The sequence below is a fragment of the Hemicordylus capensis genome, chromosome 4 (assembly GCF_027244095.1).
Source record: "Hemicordylus capensis ecotype Gifberg chromosome 4, rHemCap1.1.pri, whole genome shotgun sequence".
Taxonomy (NCBI): domain Eukaryota; kingdom Metazoa; phylum Chordata; class Lepidosauria; order Squamata; family Cordylidae; genus Hemicordylus; species Hemicordylus capensis.
The window spans coordinates 11,362,189-11,374,728 of record NC_069660.1 but is presented as its reverse complement, the minus strand read 5'-3'; the positions used below and the strand labels follow the sequence as shown (position 1 = coordinate 11,374,728).

The following is a 12,540-nucleotide window of genomic DNA, read 5'->3' as shown; positions in this document are numbered from 1 at the left end:
TTTCCTGGATTCTCTCTTTGACTGCAGTGTATTTTGTGTTGGGGTGCAACTCCCCAGCCCCCATCAGCCCCAACCACCATGCCAGCCTCAGACACACAGGGGTGTGGCTTGTTGGCAGCTATGGCCACGTTGGCTGCAGCTGCACCAGCAATGTTGGGCCAGTCCTGAATCAGCCACGTGGGCCTAGGGCAGCAGGGGTAGGTGGGCTGGATGCTGATCCTGCCTGGCCAGGTGAGCCAGGATGGCCTGACCAGGGCCTCGTGTGGGCTGACTGGAGGTGGTGATAGTGGAGACAAGCCCCCGTGCAACAGGTCATCTGTGGGGAGGAGGAGAGCATCAGGGATTGGCCCTTGGCCCTGAAAGGGGCGGGGCTGGAGTGCCAGGAAAAGCAGGGTGTCAAACATTGCCAGACATGGATGGGGGCAATTAAGGGTGGATGAGGGGTGATTGGCAGCTGAGGCAGGCGTTCAGGACCTCCAGGAGAGAGGCTGAACACAAGCTCCAACCTCAGCTTGGAGGAGGGCCAGGGTGGAAATAACCCCCTCCCCAGCGCTTTGAGACACAGGGGCAGAACGGAGGGATGAAGGGAGGCGTGCCCAGTCAGCGGAGGACAGCGTGGTACTTCTTTGGAACAAGAAGTGGGGAGCGCAGTGGGCTTTAGGAGGAAAGATGCCTCAGAAGATTCCCTGTGCATTTGTCATGGATATTAAAAACAAAGTCGCGCCTTTCTTTTAGCCACTTGATTCAGCCTAAGCCTAGAAACGGATGACCTTTTCCCCATCTTATTTCACCAATCTCACCTAAAACTGCATGTTTCTGTTTTTCTAGATGGTTTTAAGATATTGTTAGATAATCCAGTTTTTCCCCTGTTGCTCAAATATAGGATCTGTGAAGGAATTAAAATCTCAGAAAAGGGGTTAACTGTGTTTGAGCTGGAATAAAAACAGAACAATAGATGATGTCCATGTGCTGTATGTTTTGTAATGCTTTACTAAAAATCACAGCGGATGTGATGTGCAGCGATCTAGTATCCCCATAATGGTCTACCCCAGGACTGTTGCAGACATAAGAGCAAGCTTTGATGCTGATCAAAAGCGGCGGATGAGGAAACAGCATTCCTGCAGGTTTCCCTATGGTTGCAAGTGAGAAAACCTCCAGAAATGCCGCTTCTGCGGTCTCTGCTTCGGAACAGTGTTGAGGCTTGCTTTGAAGTCCACAGCACAGGAGTGTAACTATAATTGGACAAGGTTGGGGGCGGGACAAAAGTCCCTGGGCCTATGTGAGAGGGAGCCCACACAGGCTGGGAAACAGTCAGTTTTCCACCTCCCTAACTCATTGGCAAGTTGCTGGCTCCACAGCAACCCCGGGGGAGACCATTATGGTGTCGGTAAGCTGCACGTCATGTCAGCCCATGTATGTAAATTAGTCTTCATAGAAATTTTGTCTCTCTAGTTCTTATTTTTAATTATTATTACAATGACTCAGGAACATGGACCTGGCATTGTGATCTCTGGACTAGGACTCTACACACTACCATTTTCTGATGTAGCTTGAGGCTAATATAAATATTGGGGTGTGGGAGGCAATTCATCCCACCTATGGAAGAATGTGAAATGTATAGGCTGTATGCTAGAATGTAGGAATCTTTTCTTTGTTGATTTCATGGCTGCCTGAGATCCACCAACATTTTGCTCATATAGTTGAAGAACTGAAGAACCTCTCCCAAGCCAGAAGTAACAGAAAGCAGCCAACAAGCATCCCAGAGAAGGCAGAGACCTCCTTAGGGACCACTGCTGCTGAATACATCCTACAGACTGAAGCCATTTCACCAACTACCAGCCAAACATCAACGCTAATAAGTATGTGTGGGAGAATGAAACCCTACTTCTGCTGTATTGTGTACTAGTGTATGCACACGTGTACGTGTTTCTGTGTGACTGTTCATGAGCTCATTGTAAAAGTGAACTTGGGTGAACTTGGGTAAAAGTGAACTTCAACTGCAGGGCAAAGATAAGGAGGGTACTGCTGTGCATGCACTGGACATAATGTGTGAATAACTGTGCATGTGTACAAATTTGTATGTGCATATATTGTACACAGATTGTATAACATAACGTGAATAAGACTAAACTGAGGCCCACTTCGGACGACACAGCAACCCTCAGTTGCACTCACACTCAGGTTGGTATTCTTCATTTTCCAAATGTGGAGAAAATGAAACCCCGCAACTGTGGCTTCGTTGCCACCTTCAAACCAGAGATTGAATCCTTGGTTTTATGTTTGGGTAGCTTACTAGAACCAGAGCTCTGCTGACCCCATTGTGTTGTTCAAATGCAGTGGCCTGGGGTTTGTGCTCAAGCTCCTCTGGCAAGCACTTCCCCTGTCATATCAGGGCCAGTGATTGCCGGGCAAGTGATACGCTTGGCAGAAGAAGAAGAGGGAGGAGGGTTGCAGGTGGAGGCAATGGAACCACAGTTGCTGGACAGTCTGCAGTATGCTTCTTGGCTTCTGAAGTTAACCTTGGGTAAGCTTGCACTCTGCTTCATTTGTTGTCTGAATGGGCCCTGAATCATGTTTTCCAAGCAGAGCCTGGAGTTAAGGCAAAATAGCATAGTTACATGATGGCATAGATTGAAGTCATACTCTGAAAAGTTTCCTTTGCATCACTGAAATTAATTGACGTCAACCCATGCTAATTATGTTGACTTACCAGCAGAGGAGTTTGATGTAAGTGTTGGAATTTGGTTTGTTCTCTCATCTGAGATTCCCAAGCTGCCAATTTCCAGCCCCTTAGGGTTTCACTCTTTACAAAGGACATGTGTAGACCCACAGATAGAGTTAATTGCAGTATTACACTGGCTGGTATCCAGGCTCATGAAGTGGATGAGCAGCAAAGGAAGAATGTGGGCAGCATGATACATTCCAGACTAAAGCACCACATGGGGATGGGTGGAAGATTTTCACTGATCTCTCCTTCCCTCTGAAACAATCTGTGCCACCTAAAGATATGTCCCTGATGGCTGCACAACCCTCAGGGATATATTTTTGCGGCGGCACCAAGTGCTTCAGAGGAAAGGTGAGATCAATTAATATGACACCCCCAGCCACCGTGTGTCTACAGTGCTTTAGTCTGGAATGCAGCACTTGGCAAGCATCTTTCCTTTGCTACACACACACACACACACACACACACACACACACACTCACTCTTAGTCAATGTCAGGCACTGTAATGAACTGCAGAGGTAGCTTATCATGCAAAGAGGCAAAGTTCACAGACACGGATGAACTAATGTTTTTGTGCTGCTTTGGAACGCAGGAAATGATGAGCCAGAAAAGAAAAGGCAAAAAGCAGGCTTTTCCAAAGGGGTGAGTGAATATACACCAAATGTCAAGCCAACTGTGATGCCAGCAATACTGACAACCATGAAGCCGACTCTGCAAAGTCAGGTGGAATTCGAAATAGACTACTTGGCCCATGAAAAAATGACCAGAGACAATTTAAGGAGAGGTGAGGTTTGCAATGCCACCTGACATGGCCGTTTTGTCAACGAGAACATTTATGTACCCAGAGAATATCCAGTTTCTGTGTTCCCTGCATGTGCCTTTGGCATTACTCTGCACTGGTTCCTATACCCCTCCCTCCCACTCTCATCAGAATGTATCACAGGCAGCTGCCATTGCAGGCAAGCTGTCTGTAATTGCACACAAATTTCATGGCGAGAATTGCACTGCAAACCAACAGAGCAAGATCTGAAGGCTAATGGTGCATTTACAGCTAAGTGGGTCTGGCCCTGAGCACTGCATGGATGTGAGATGGCCTCATCGTGGGAAACCATCAGGAAAATGGGAATGCTGCTCTGCTATGTTCAGTGAAGACATTACCACCTATAGGCTTTTTTTTTTTTTGCAGCTAATAGCTAAAGATATGGAGAGGAGAACTGGTCTTGTGGTAGCAAGCATGACTTGTCCCCATAGCTAAGCAGGGTCTGCCCTGGTTGCATCTGAATGGGAGACTTGATGTATGAGCACTGTAAGATCTTCCCCTCAGGGGATGAAGCCACTCTGGGAAGAGCAGAAGGTTTCAAGTTCCCTCCCTGGCAGCATCCCCAAGGTAGGCCTGAGAGAAAGATATCTGCCTGCAACCTTGGAGAAGCCTCTGCCAGTCTGTGAAGACAATACTGAGCTAGATAGACCAATGGTCTGACTCAGTATATGGCAGCTTCCTATTTTTCCTATGTCTCCTGTGACTTCTGGTGGCTACTAGCAATGGGACACAGCTACTAGCCAGTAGCACTGTGCAGTCATGTCAATCTGAAGTAATGTTGGACTAACATGCCCTTTGTGTCGGGCATTGTCAGAGGGAGTTCCATCACAACAGCAGGGAACCTCCAGGCCTGAAGCCGCCTTGCTATTGTACTAGAACTCCACGGATTCCAATATTTCTGTTAGATACCTGTATGCCCTGCCCTCTTCTGCTGCCACCACCTTCTCCTTCTTTACTTGGGACCTGGTGGGGTGCAGGAGACAGGCTATGCGATATTCTCTTCACTTCAGCAAAGGAGTCACCACTTATCACTTTGCTACCAGAATTCACCACTGAATACAGAGGCTTGGATGAAAAACCAGCAGTCATATAGTGCCTACCTCCAGCCTGTTCCAATGAGTTGGAAAGACAAGCCTGGCAGATGTCTACCCTTAGGCAGATGTCGCCTACAGTGGGGAGGGAGCTCGAAACCCTGACATCTGCCATTTGGTCCCCACTAACAGAGTCCAGTTTTATGACGTATGCTGTTTTTTGCATACGAGGCCTCATCCACAGCCTGGTCATTTCCTGGTTGTCGTTAAACACGTTAAAAGCACATGTTGGCCAACATCCTGACTAAGGCAACATGCGTACTATGTAAGATGTGCCCAGTGGAAGGCTTCTACTAACTCAGCTATGGGTATTTGTGGGGGTGGGGGGTGGGATTTGCCAATCCCCACTTTCTCCCAGAGGACATATCATGCAGCCCTCAGGGACATATTTTCAGGTGGCACAGGACGCTTCCAGGGCAAGGAGAGACTGGAGAAATTCACCTCCCACTGCGCCAGTGGTCCAGTTGGGAAGCCTTCTGCAGCATGGGCACGCCTCATGTATCATGTATGCAGCCTTAGTTAGGATGTTGGCCATTGAATTCTACAGAGACACATCTTCAGACCTGAGAAGAGGTATGTGCATTTTGAAGAAGAGTACCCAAATACTAAATACATGTAAACCTGAGTTCTGTCTTTGCAGTAGTATTCTGAGGCAGGGGGACAGTAACTGGCCCTATCCACACAGTACCTCCAGTGACTGTTGCTGGTGTCTATCTTATGGGGTGTTTTTTTTTAGATTGTGAGCCCTTTGGGGACAGGGATCCACTTTATTTATTTGTTATTTCTCTGTGTAACCTTGAGCCATTTTTGGAAGGGCGGTATAGAAATCAAATGAATGAATGAATGAGGCCACTTTCACATGTAACGCAGAGATGTGAGTCCAATGGACCTGCAGTTCTGCTCCGCACACTACTCCATTCTCCTGTCTGAATTTGGACATAACTGAGAGCAGGCTCTCTGCAGTCAGGAAGATTGCAGAGAGGAGGGGGAGCTGGCTGTGTATGCTTCCTTCTTGCATGAAGGACAGCCTGCACAGCCAATCGTAGCCAGAGAAAGGGAGGAGCTTCCTTCCCCAACTCCAGTTACAGGGAACACAGCCTGCAGTTCTGCATTCACACGTAACACAGTCTGCATTGAACCTCTGGTTGGGGTGGCAAAACTCACTACAACCCAAGAGTAGAAATTGGAGTTTGGAGAGTGAAACCTCATTCTTTGTGCAGAACCAGAGTTTGGACAGGGCATCCTGCATTTGGATGTACAGGGTTGGCAACCTCTGGCTCCTTCAACTCCAGTTTCATCTTACTTGTGAATGTGGTGTGAGAGTGACACCTCTGCTAATTATTGAACTCTATGACTCTCAGCTACTTCAGGTCTGCACAACGTGGGCCCTCCTGCAAATGTTGGACCACAACCCCCATCATCTTCAGGACAGTATCTTCTCCCCTGCGGTACAAGGTAGTAAATAGTTCGGGATGATGGGAGTCGTAGTCCAGCATTTGCAGGAGGGCCCAAGTTGTGCAGCCCTGAAGTACCTGGCTTTTCAAATTCAGTTTTCTTTCTAAACCAGAGCGTCATCTCTGCAATCCCTTTCTTTTCCTTGACTCACCCTCTTTCCATAGTTTCCCATTTCCAGTGTGACACATCTGTGATGACCGATCTCGTCCTGCTCGTGGATGGCTCCTGGAGTATTGGGCGCAACAATTTCAGGCTCATCAGAGAATTCCTGGTTGCTCTGGTTGCACCTTTCAAAATTGCTCAGGACAAGATAAGAGTAGGTAAGGGGGTCATTTTCTGCTGTTCTTCACATTCAGGGACAAGAAGAGTCCCATAAAACTTCTTTGAGATTGTGAGCTGTCTTTTCATTCTGTGGGAAGCACCATTCCCACAGGTGGTGCCATATAAGTAATAAATAATTACTAGCTGGCCTGGGAGTAGAGCATCTGTGCCCCTAGTTCTCAATCGTTCTCGGCCCCTGGCTGCTTTCTCTCCCCGCCCACCCATTGGCCTTATCTTCTCCGCCACTTTCCTCTCCCCTTCCCCCAGGGGCTGCTTTTTCTCTCTCCCCCCCTCGGCCACATTCTCTCTCCACCTGCCCATTGGCCTTATCATCTTTGTTGCTTTCCTCTCCCCCTCCCAGTAGCTCACTTGCGAACTCTTGCGAGAGGTGCCACACATGGGATTAGTGACTGGTACATCTAAGAGTATTATATGTGCAGGAAGGCATGCAGGGAGCACTGGGAAATGAGTCTTCCCCAGCACTTTCATTATGGAGAATATATATATAATGAAAGTGCTGGGGAAGACTCATTTCCCAGTGCTCCCTGCATGCCTTCCTGCACACCTTCCAAGACATTACTGGGGCTTCCCACAGTTCCAAATCCCTGTAAGGGTCCTCCTGGTGCTGTGCATAGAACTTCTCTGCAGAGAGATACAGTGAGAATGTCTCCCTCCATGTGGAAACAGGGGCAACATGCACAAAAATTGGCGTCAACCCATTGAAGCTGAAACATTGCATGGGCCTAATAAATACCACACATTATCTGTGGGGATTGGGATTCCAAAATTTATACCTCATGAAGCTTCATTAGAACAGCCCTGCTGGATCAGGCCCAAGACCTATCTAGTCCAGCATCCTGTTTCCCACAGTGGCCCACCAGATGTCTTTGAGATGCCCACAGGCAAGAGGTGAGGGCATGCTCCCTCTCCTACCATTACTCCCCTGCAGCTGGTATTTGGAGGCATCTTGCCCCTGAGGCTGGAGAAGGTCTATAGCCACCAGCCACTGACAGACCTGCCCTCCATGAATTTGTCTAAGCCTCTTATAAAAACATAAGCCTTCTTAAGTCAAGGTGAAATAACTACAAGAGCCTTTCATGGCTAAAATCACCCTCACCTAAGGGACCAGTTTAAAATTTGCAAATCATCCCTCATACTTTTATGATATTTATACAGCTTTTCTTTGTCTGTCTTTCTCCTATTCTTTCATCTTTCTCTATTAAAATCTGGAACAAGAAATATATGAAACTGCCTTTTACTGAGTCATTTATCTAGACTAACACTGTCTACTCTGAGGGCCACTGTCAGCTCTTCAGGGCCTCCCCTGATATGGTTTTCCCGTATCTGCTCTTTAAGATCCTTTAATGGGAGATGGCAGGAATTTAGCTTGGTACATTTTGCATGCAATGTATGAGCGAAGGAAGGAAGGAAGAAATATCCACTCTATGGCTGTTCAACTGGTGGTATAACCATAGAGTTTTCCCCCTCAATCCCCCTAACGATTAAGTGTAACGCTGGCCATCAAATTTAGGTGGAAATGGGCAAGATTGGTGGATGAAAGTCTAGGGAGACTCCAAGCTGCTCCAAAGATCCTGTTGGACTCGGACCAGAGAAACCCAAGTTCAGTCCCTCACTCAGCCATGATACTCACTGGGTGACTCTGGGCCAGTCACTGATCTCTCAGCCTAACCATGTACACCACTTTGGACTCTTTGAAGGAAGAGTGAGATATAAATGTAAATATAAATAAATAATATATAATGCCATTGGAGGAGATCAAGGCCAGGAATGGTGGTGAGACATCTGAAACCACAGTTTGATCCTGTTTGGTTTTAACAGCAAAGCACACATGAAATAAACCACATTTGCCTGGCTTGTACGGAATGCCTATTTTATTTTAAAACAAAAGCCTTCACTCACTTTCCTTGATGCAGGAGAGGGGAGGGTGGATATCTGTGGGAGGCAGGCTTATTCTTGAACATGCATTGCATACCCATTTATGCATGGGTATACTGGCCTTGGGAAAGGTGAACTTCCCAAGGTCACCAGGAAAACTCACAGCCAGAATGGGATTTGAACCCTCATCTTTCAGACCACAGCTGAAAAGCTGTCCACTGGACCCCACATTCTCCTGCTTGTCATGGTCCTGCTCTCTGACCTCTTTCTGCATGTTGCTATTGTTTTCTTCTAGCCTTGACCCAATACAGCAGTGACCCACGCACAGAATGGGACCTGAATACATATTCCACACGGGATGAGGTGTTGGAGGCCCTTAGGAGCCTGCGGTACAAGGGAGGCAACACATTCACAGGTAAGGTGGTCTGTCTCTGGGTTAGGTATGAAGGCCTCTTGCTGGGGTTCTGAATGAAAGTTCAGAGTTCTGGCCAATAGTAATGCAAATCATCCCAAGTCAAAGGGTTTTCCTGGCTGTTATCCCAGCTGATGTATCTATTTACATGAGAACAGCCCTGCTGGATCAGGCCAAGGCCTATCTAGTCCAGCATCCTGTTTCACACAGTGGCCCACCAGATGCCTCTGAGAAGCCTACAGGCAGTTGAGGGCATGCCCTCCCTCCTGCTGTTACTCCCTTTGCACCTGATTGAAATAGACTTTGTCCTAAACAGGCTTTGAAATGTATTATCATGGGGAGGAGGAGAAGTGGTGTTACATAGGAACATAGGAAGCTGCCATATACTGAGTCATACCATTGGTCTGCCTAGCTCAGTATTGTCTACACAGGCAGGAATCTCTCTCAGCCCTATCTTGGAGAAGCCAGGGAGGGAACTTCGAACCTTCTGCTCTTCCCAGAGTGGCTCCATCTCCTGAGGGGAATATCTTGCAGTGCTCACACATCAAGTCTCCCATTCATATGCAACCTTCTTAGCTAAGGGGGCAAGTCATGCTTGCTCCCACAAGACCAGCTCTCCTCTCGTGTTGTGGTGGCAAGCATGAATTGTCCCCTTTGCTAAGCAGCATCCACCCTGGTTTGCTTTTGAATGGGAGACTATGACGCCATTCTTACGATTCAAGAAGGGGCTCTAAATGGGCGAGGAGAGGAAGCCACAAAATGCTTACCTCCCACCACCCCCACAAGCTGTCCTCTTTCCTTGGGTAGGTGGATTGCCTGCCTAGACAAGCACCAGCTGCTGCCAGTAGCTCCGCGGATTGGGGTGCTAGAAACCACCACTGTGCGTTGCCCCCACCCAGAGCGCCAATAATGCACTGTGTGAGTGCGCAGTGCATTATGGGAATCACCCTCCCCTCCACCCTTCGAGTCTGGCAGCTGTGGCTGCTTGCAAGCGCAACTGACACACGATCAAGGAAAAGGGGTTAGGAGAGTGCTCACTCTCCTAGCCCCATTTTCAAGGGAAGCTTCATAGGTGGGTTTACTGCCATGGTTCTGCCAGAATTGGGCACAATCCGGGTGAGTCACACCTGCGTGCAAAATCAGGTTTGGCTCCCTTAGCCCGGTTTTGCACACATATGTGAATAACTACTCTATATGTGAGTGCTGTAAGAAATTCCCCCTCAGGGGATGGGGCCACCCCTGCATGTTTGCATGCAGAAGGTTCCATGTTCCCTCCCTGGCAGCATCTCCAAGATAGGGCTGAGAGAGACTCCTGCCTGCAGCCTTGGAGAAGCCGCTGCCAGTCTGTGTAGACAATACTGAGCTGGATGGACCGAGGGTCTGACTCAGTGTATGGCAGCTTTGCTGTCGTCTTATCAAAATCTCCTTGGCTGGTGAATGCATAATATGTAAGCCAAGTCAGCAAGGGATGCCATAAGGAACATAGGAAGCTGCCTTATACAGAGCCAGACCACTGGTCCATTGAGCTCAGTATTGTGTATCCTGGGGGGGGGGGGCGTCCCCAGCCTTTAAAAAATAAGTTTACCCCTTCTGCCATAAACCTTCAGCTTAGGTACCCAATAGAGATTGTTAATGTTACTGTTATAAGATGGGCTATTGCAGTCGTTGGCTTACATTCAGACTACATTGCACATAAGCAGACTTATTGAAATTAAGGGGGCAAGTTTACATGTCCTAGTAATTTCAGTGAGAGTGTTCTAAAGCCGGTCAGTCAAGCTGGTGGGGGCAAGTATGCTGAGCTTCAGCGTGTAGCCAGCCAATTGGGAGCAGATCCTGATGCTCCCTCCTCCTCTGCAGTGGACACATCATCGAGGATGTGTTGGCTTTAGGCTGGTCGTCCTCAGATGGGAACAAGTAGGGTGACTGCAGTGGAGGGAGACAGGAAGGCTCAGAGTAGCCTCCAGTTTCATTGTGAACTGCCCAGAGATGTGAATTTTGGGTGATATTTGTGCTCATCCACTGAACTACAGCCCCATCTGCTGAGGAGGATGCAAATATTCAGACATGTGACTATGTGGAGGGCAGAGTTCAACCATGCATGCCATCCCACCCCTGATGTCGCTGCACCACCAGCTCAACTTTTAAGGAGGCACGAATATACATTTGGGTGGGTCAGAGCTTTTCTAAAATTGCCCACCACATGTTTGCATTTTCTGGTGTGGAAATGCTGCCGCTGAGGACATCCTATTTTAACTGTGTACATGAAGGTATAGTCAGGTTGCCAGCCAGGGGCGTAACTACCATTAGGCAAGGGGAGGTGGCTGCCTGGGGGCCCCCACGCCTCGAGGGGGCCCCCAAAGGCAAGTCAAATGTGAAGTGAGTGTGTGTGTATCAGCGAGAGGCCCATTTTAAAATTTTGTCTCTGGGCCCACTCCAGCCTCGTTACGCCCCTGTTGCCAGCCATTAATTAATTTTAATTGATTTTATGTCATAAATGTTTTAATCATTTTATGCATTTATGTATTTCTCAAATGTGTACATCGCCCCAAACTTTAGTCTCTGAGCGGTTAACAATAACATAAAACAAGTCAAAACATACACAAAAGTCTTAAAATGATTTAGGCAATCTAAGAGTCAAAAACAGATTAAAACTTAAAAATTTTAAATAGCTGAAAAAGCTTGGGTGAAGAGGTGGGTTTTTAAGTGCTTTTTAAAAATTGTCATAGATTGGGAGGATCGTATTTTATCCTTTTTAAATATTGTATTTTAATGTATGTACATTAAAATAGGTATGCGTATGTCAGGTGGTATAGAAATATGATAGATAGATAAATAAATAATGATTAGGCTTTCTGAAAGCTACACTCAATCACAAGATTTTGCCTAAGCATTAGGATAAAGGTAGAGTTGTGCTGTCGAGTCGGTGTCAAATCCTGGCGACCACAGAGTGGTTGTCTTTGGTAGAATACAGGAGGGGTTGACCATTGCCTCCTCCTGCGCAGTACGAGATGATGCCTTTCAGCATCTTCCTATATTGCTGCTGCCCAATATAGGTGTTTCCCATAGTCTGGGAAACATCAGTGGGGATTCGAACCAGCAACCTTTTGCTCCCTAGGCAAGTTACTTCCCTGCTGCGCCATTAGGTGGCTTCAAGCATTAAGATACTGTACATATATTATTGCAGTCCCTTTGGCAACCTTTATTTATTTATTTATTTATTTATTTATTTATATCCCGCTCTTCGTCCGAAGAGCTCAGAGTGGTGTACATGCTTATTTTTACCCTCACAACAACCCTGTGAGGTAGGTTAGGCTGAGAGATACATGACTGGCCCAGAGTCACCCAGTGAGTTTCATGGCTGAATGGGGATTTGAACTCGGGTCCTAGGAACATAGGAAACTGCCATATACTGAGTCAGACCATTGGTCTATCTAGCTCAGTATTGTCTTCACAGACTGGCAGTGGCTTCTCCAAGGTTGCAGGCAGGAATCTCTCTCAGCCCTGTCTTGGAGATGCTGCCAGGGAGGGAACTTGGAACCTTCTGCTCTTCCCAGAGCGGCTTCATCCCCTGAGGGGAATATCTTGCAGTACTCACACATCAAGTCTCCCATTCAGATGCAACCAGGGCAGAGCCTGCCTAGCTATGGGGACAAATCATGCTTGCTACCACAAGACCAGCTCTCCTCTCCCAGTCAAGAGTAGAGTCATTTGCACATCTGCTTCTGCAGCTCCTGGTGTAAAAGGTGAGGGGAGCACTCATGCTTTGGCTCACTGGACATATGCACTAGACTTTTGTGTTAAGCGTGTGCCCAGGGGCTG

The 12,540-nt window shown here is 47.5% G+C and overlaps 1 protein-coding gene across 3 annotated transcripts in view; it reads left to right on the top strand.

Moving 5' to 3' along the window:
• The window catches only part of COL20A1 (collagen type XX alpha 1 chain), a 172,357-nt gene that overhangs the window by 21,910 nt on the left and 137,907 nt on the right, over window positions 1-12,540 (top strand). For all 3 annotated transcript variants that reach the window (XR_008320737.1, XM_053313548.1, XM_053313549.1), the window contains exons 5-8: window positions 1,701-1,859; window positions 3,319-3,510; window positions 6,257-6,412; window positions 8,605-8,724. Coding sequence is in view for 2 of the 3 variants with exons in the window: in XM_053313548.1 (XP_053169523.1) it covers window positions 1,701-1,859; window positions 3,319-3,510; window positions 6,257-6,412; window positions 8,605-8,724 (627 nt within the window). In the remaining variant the exon portion in view is untranslated. The remainder of the gene's footprint in view (window positions 1-1,700; window positions 1,860-3,318; window positions 3,511-6,256; window positions 6,413-8,604; window positions 8,725-12,540) is intronic.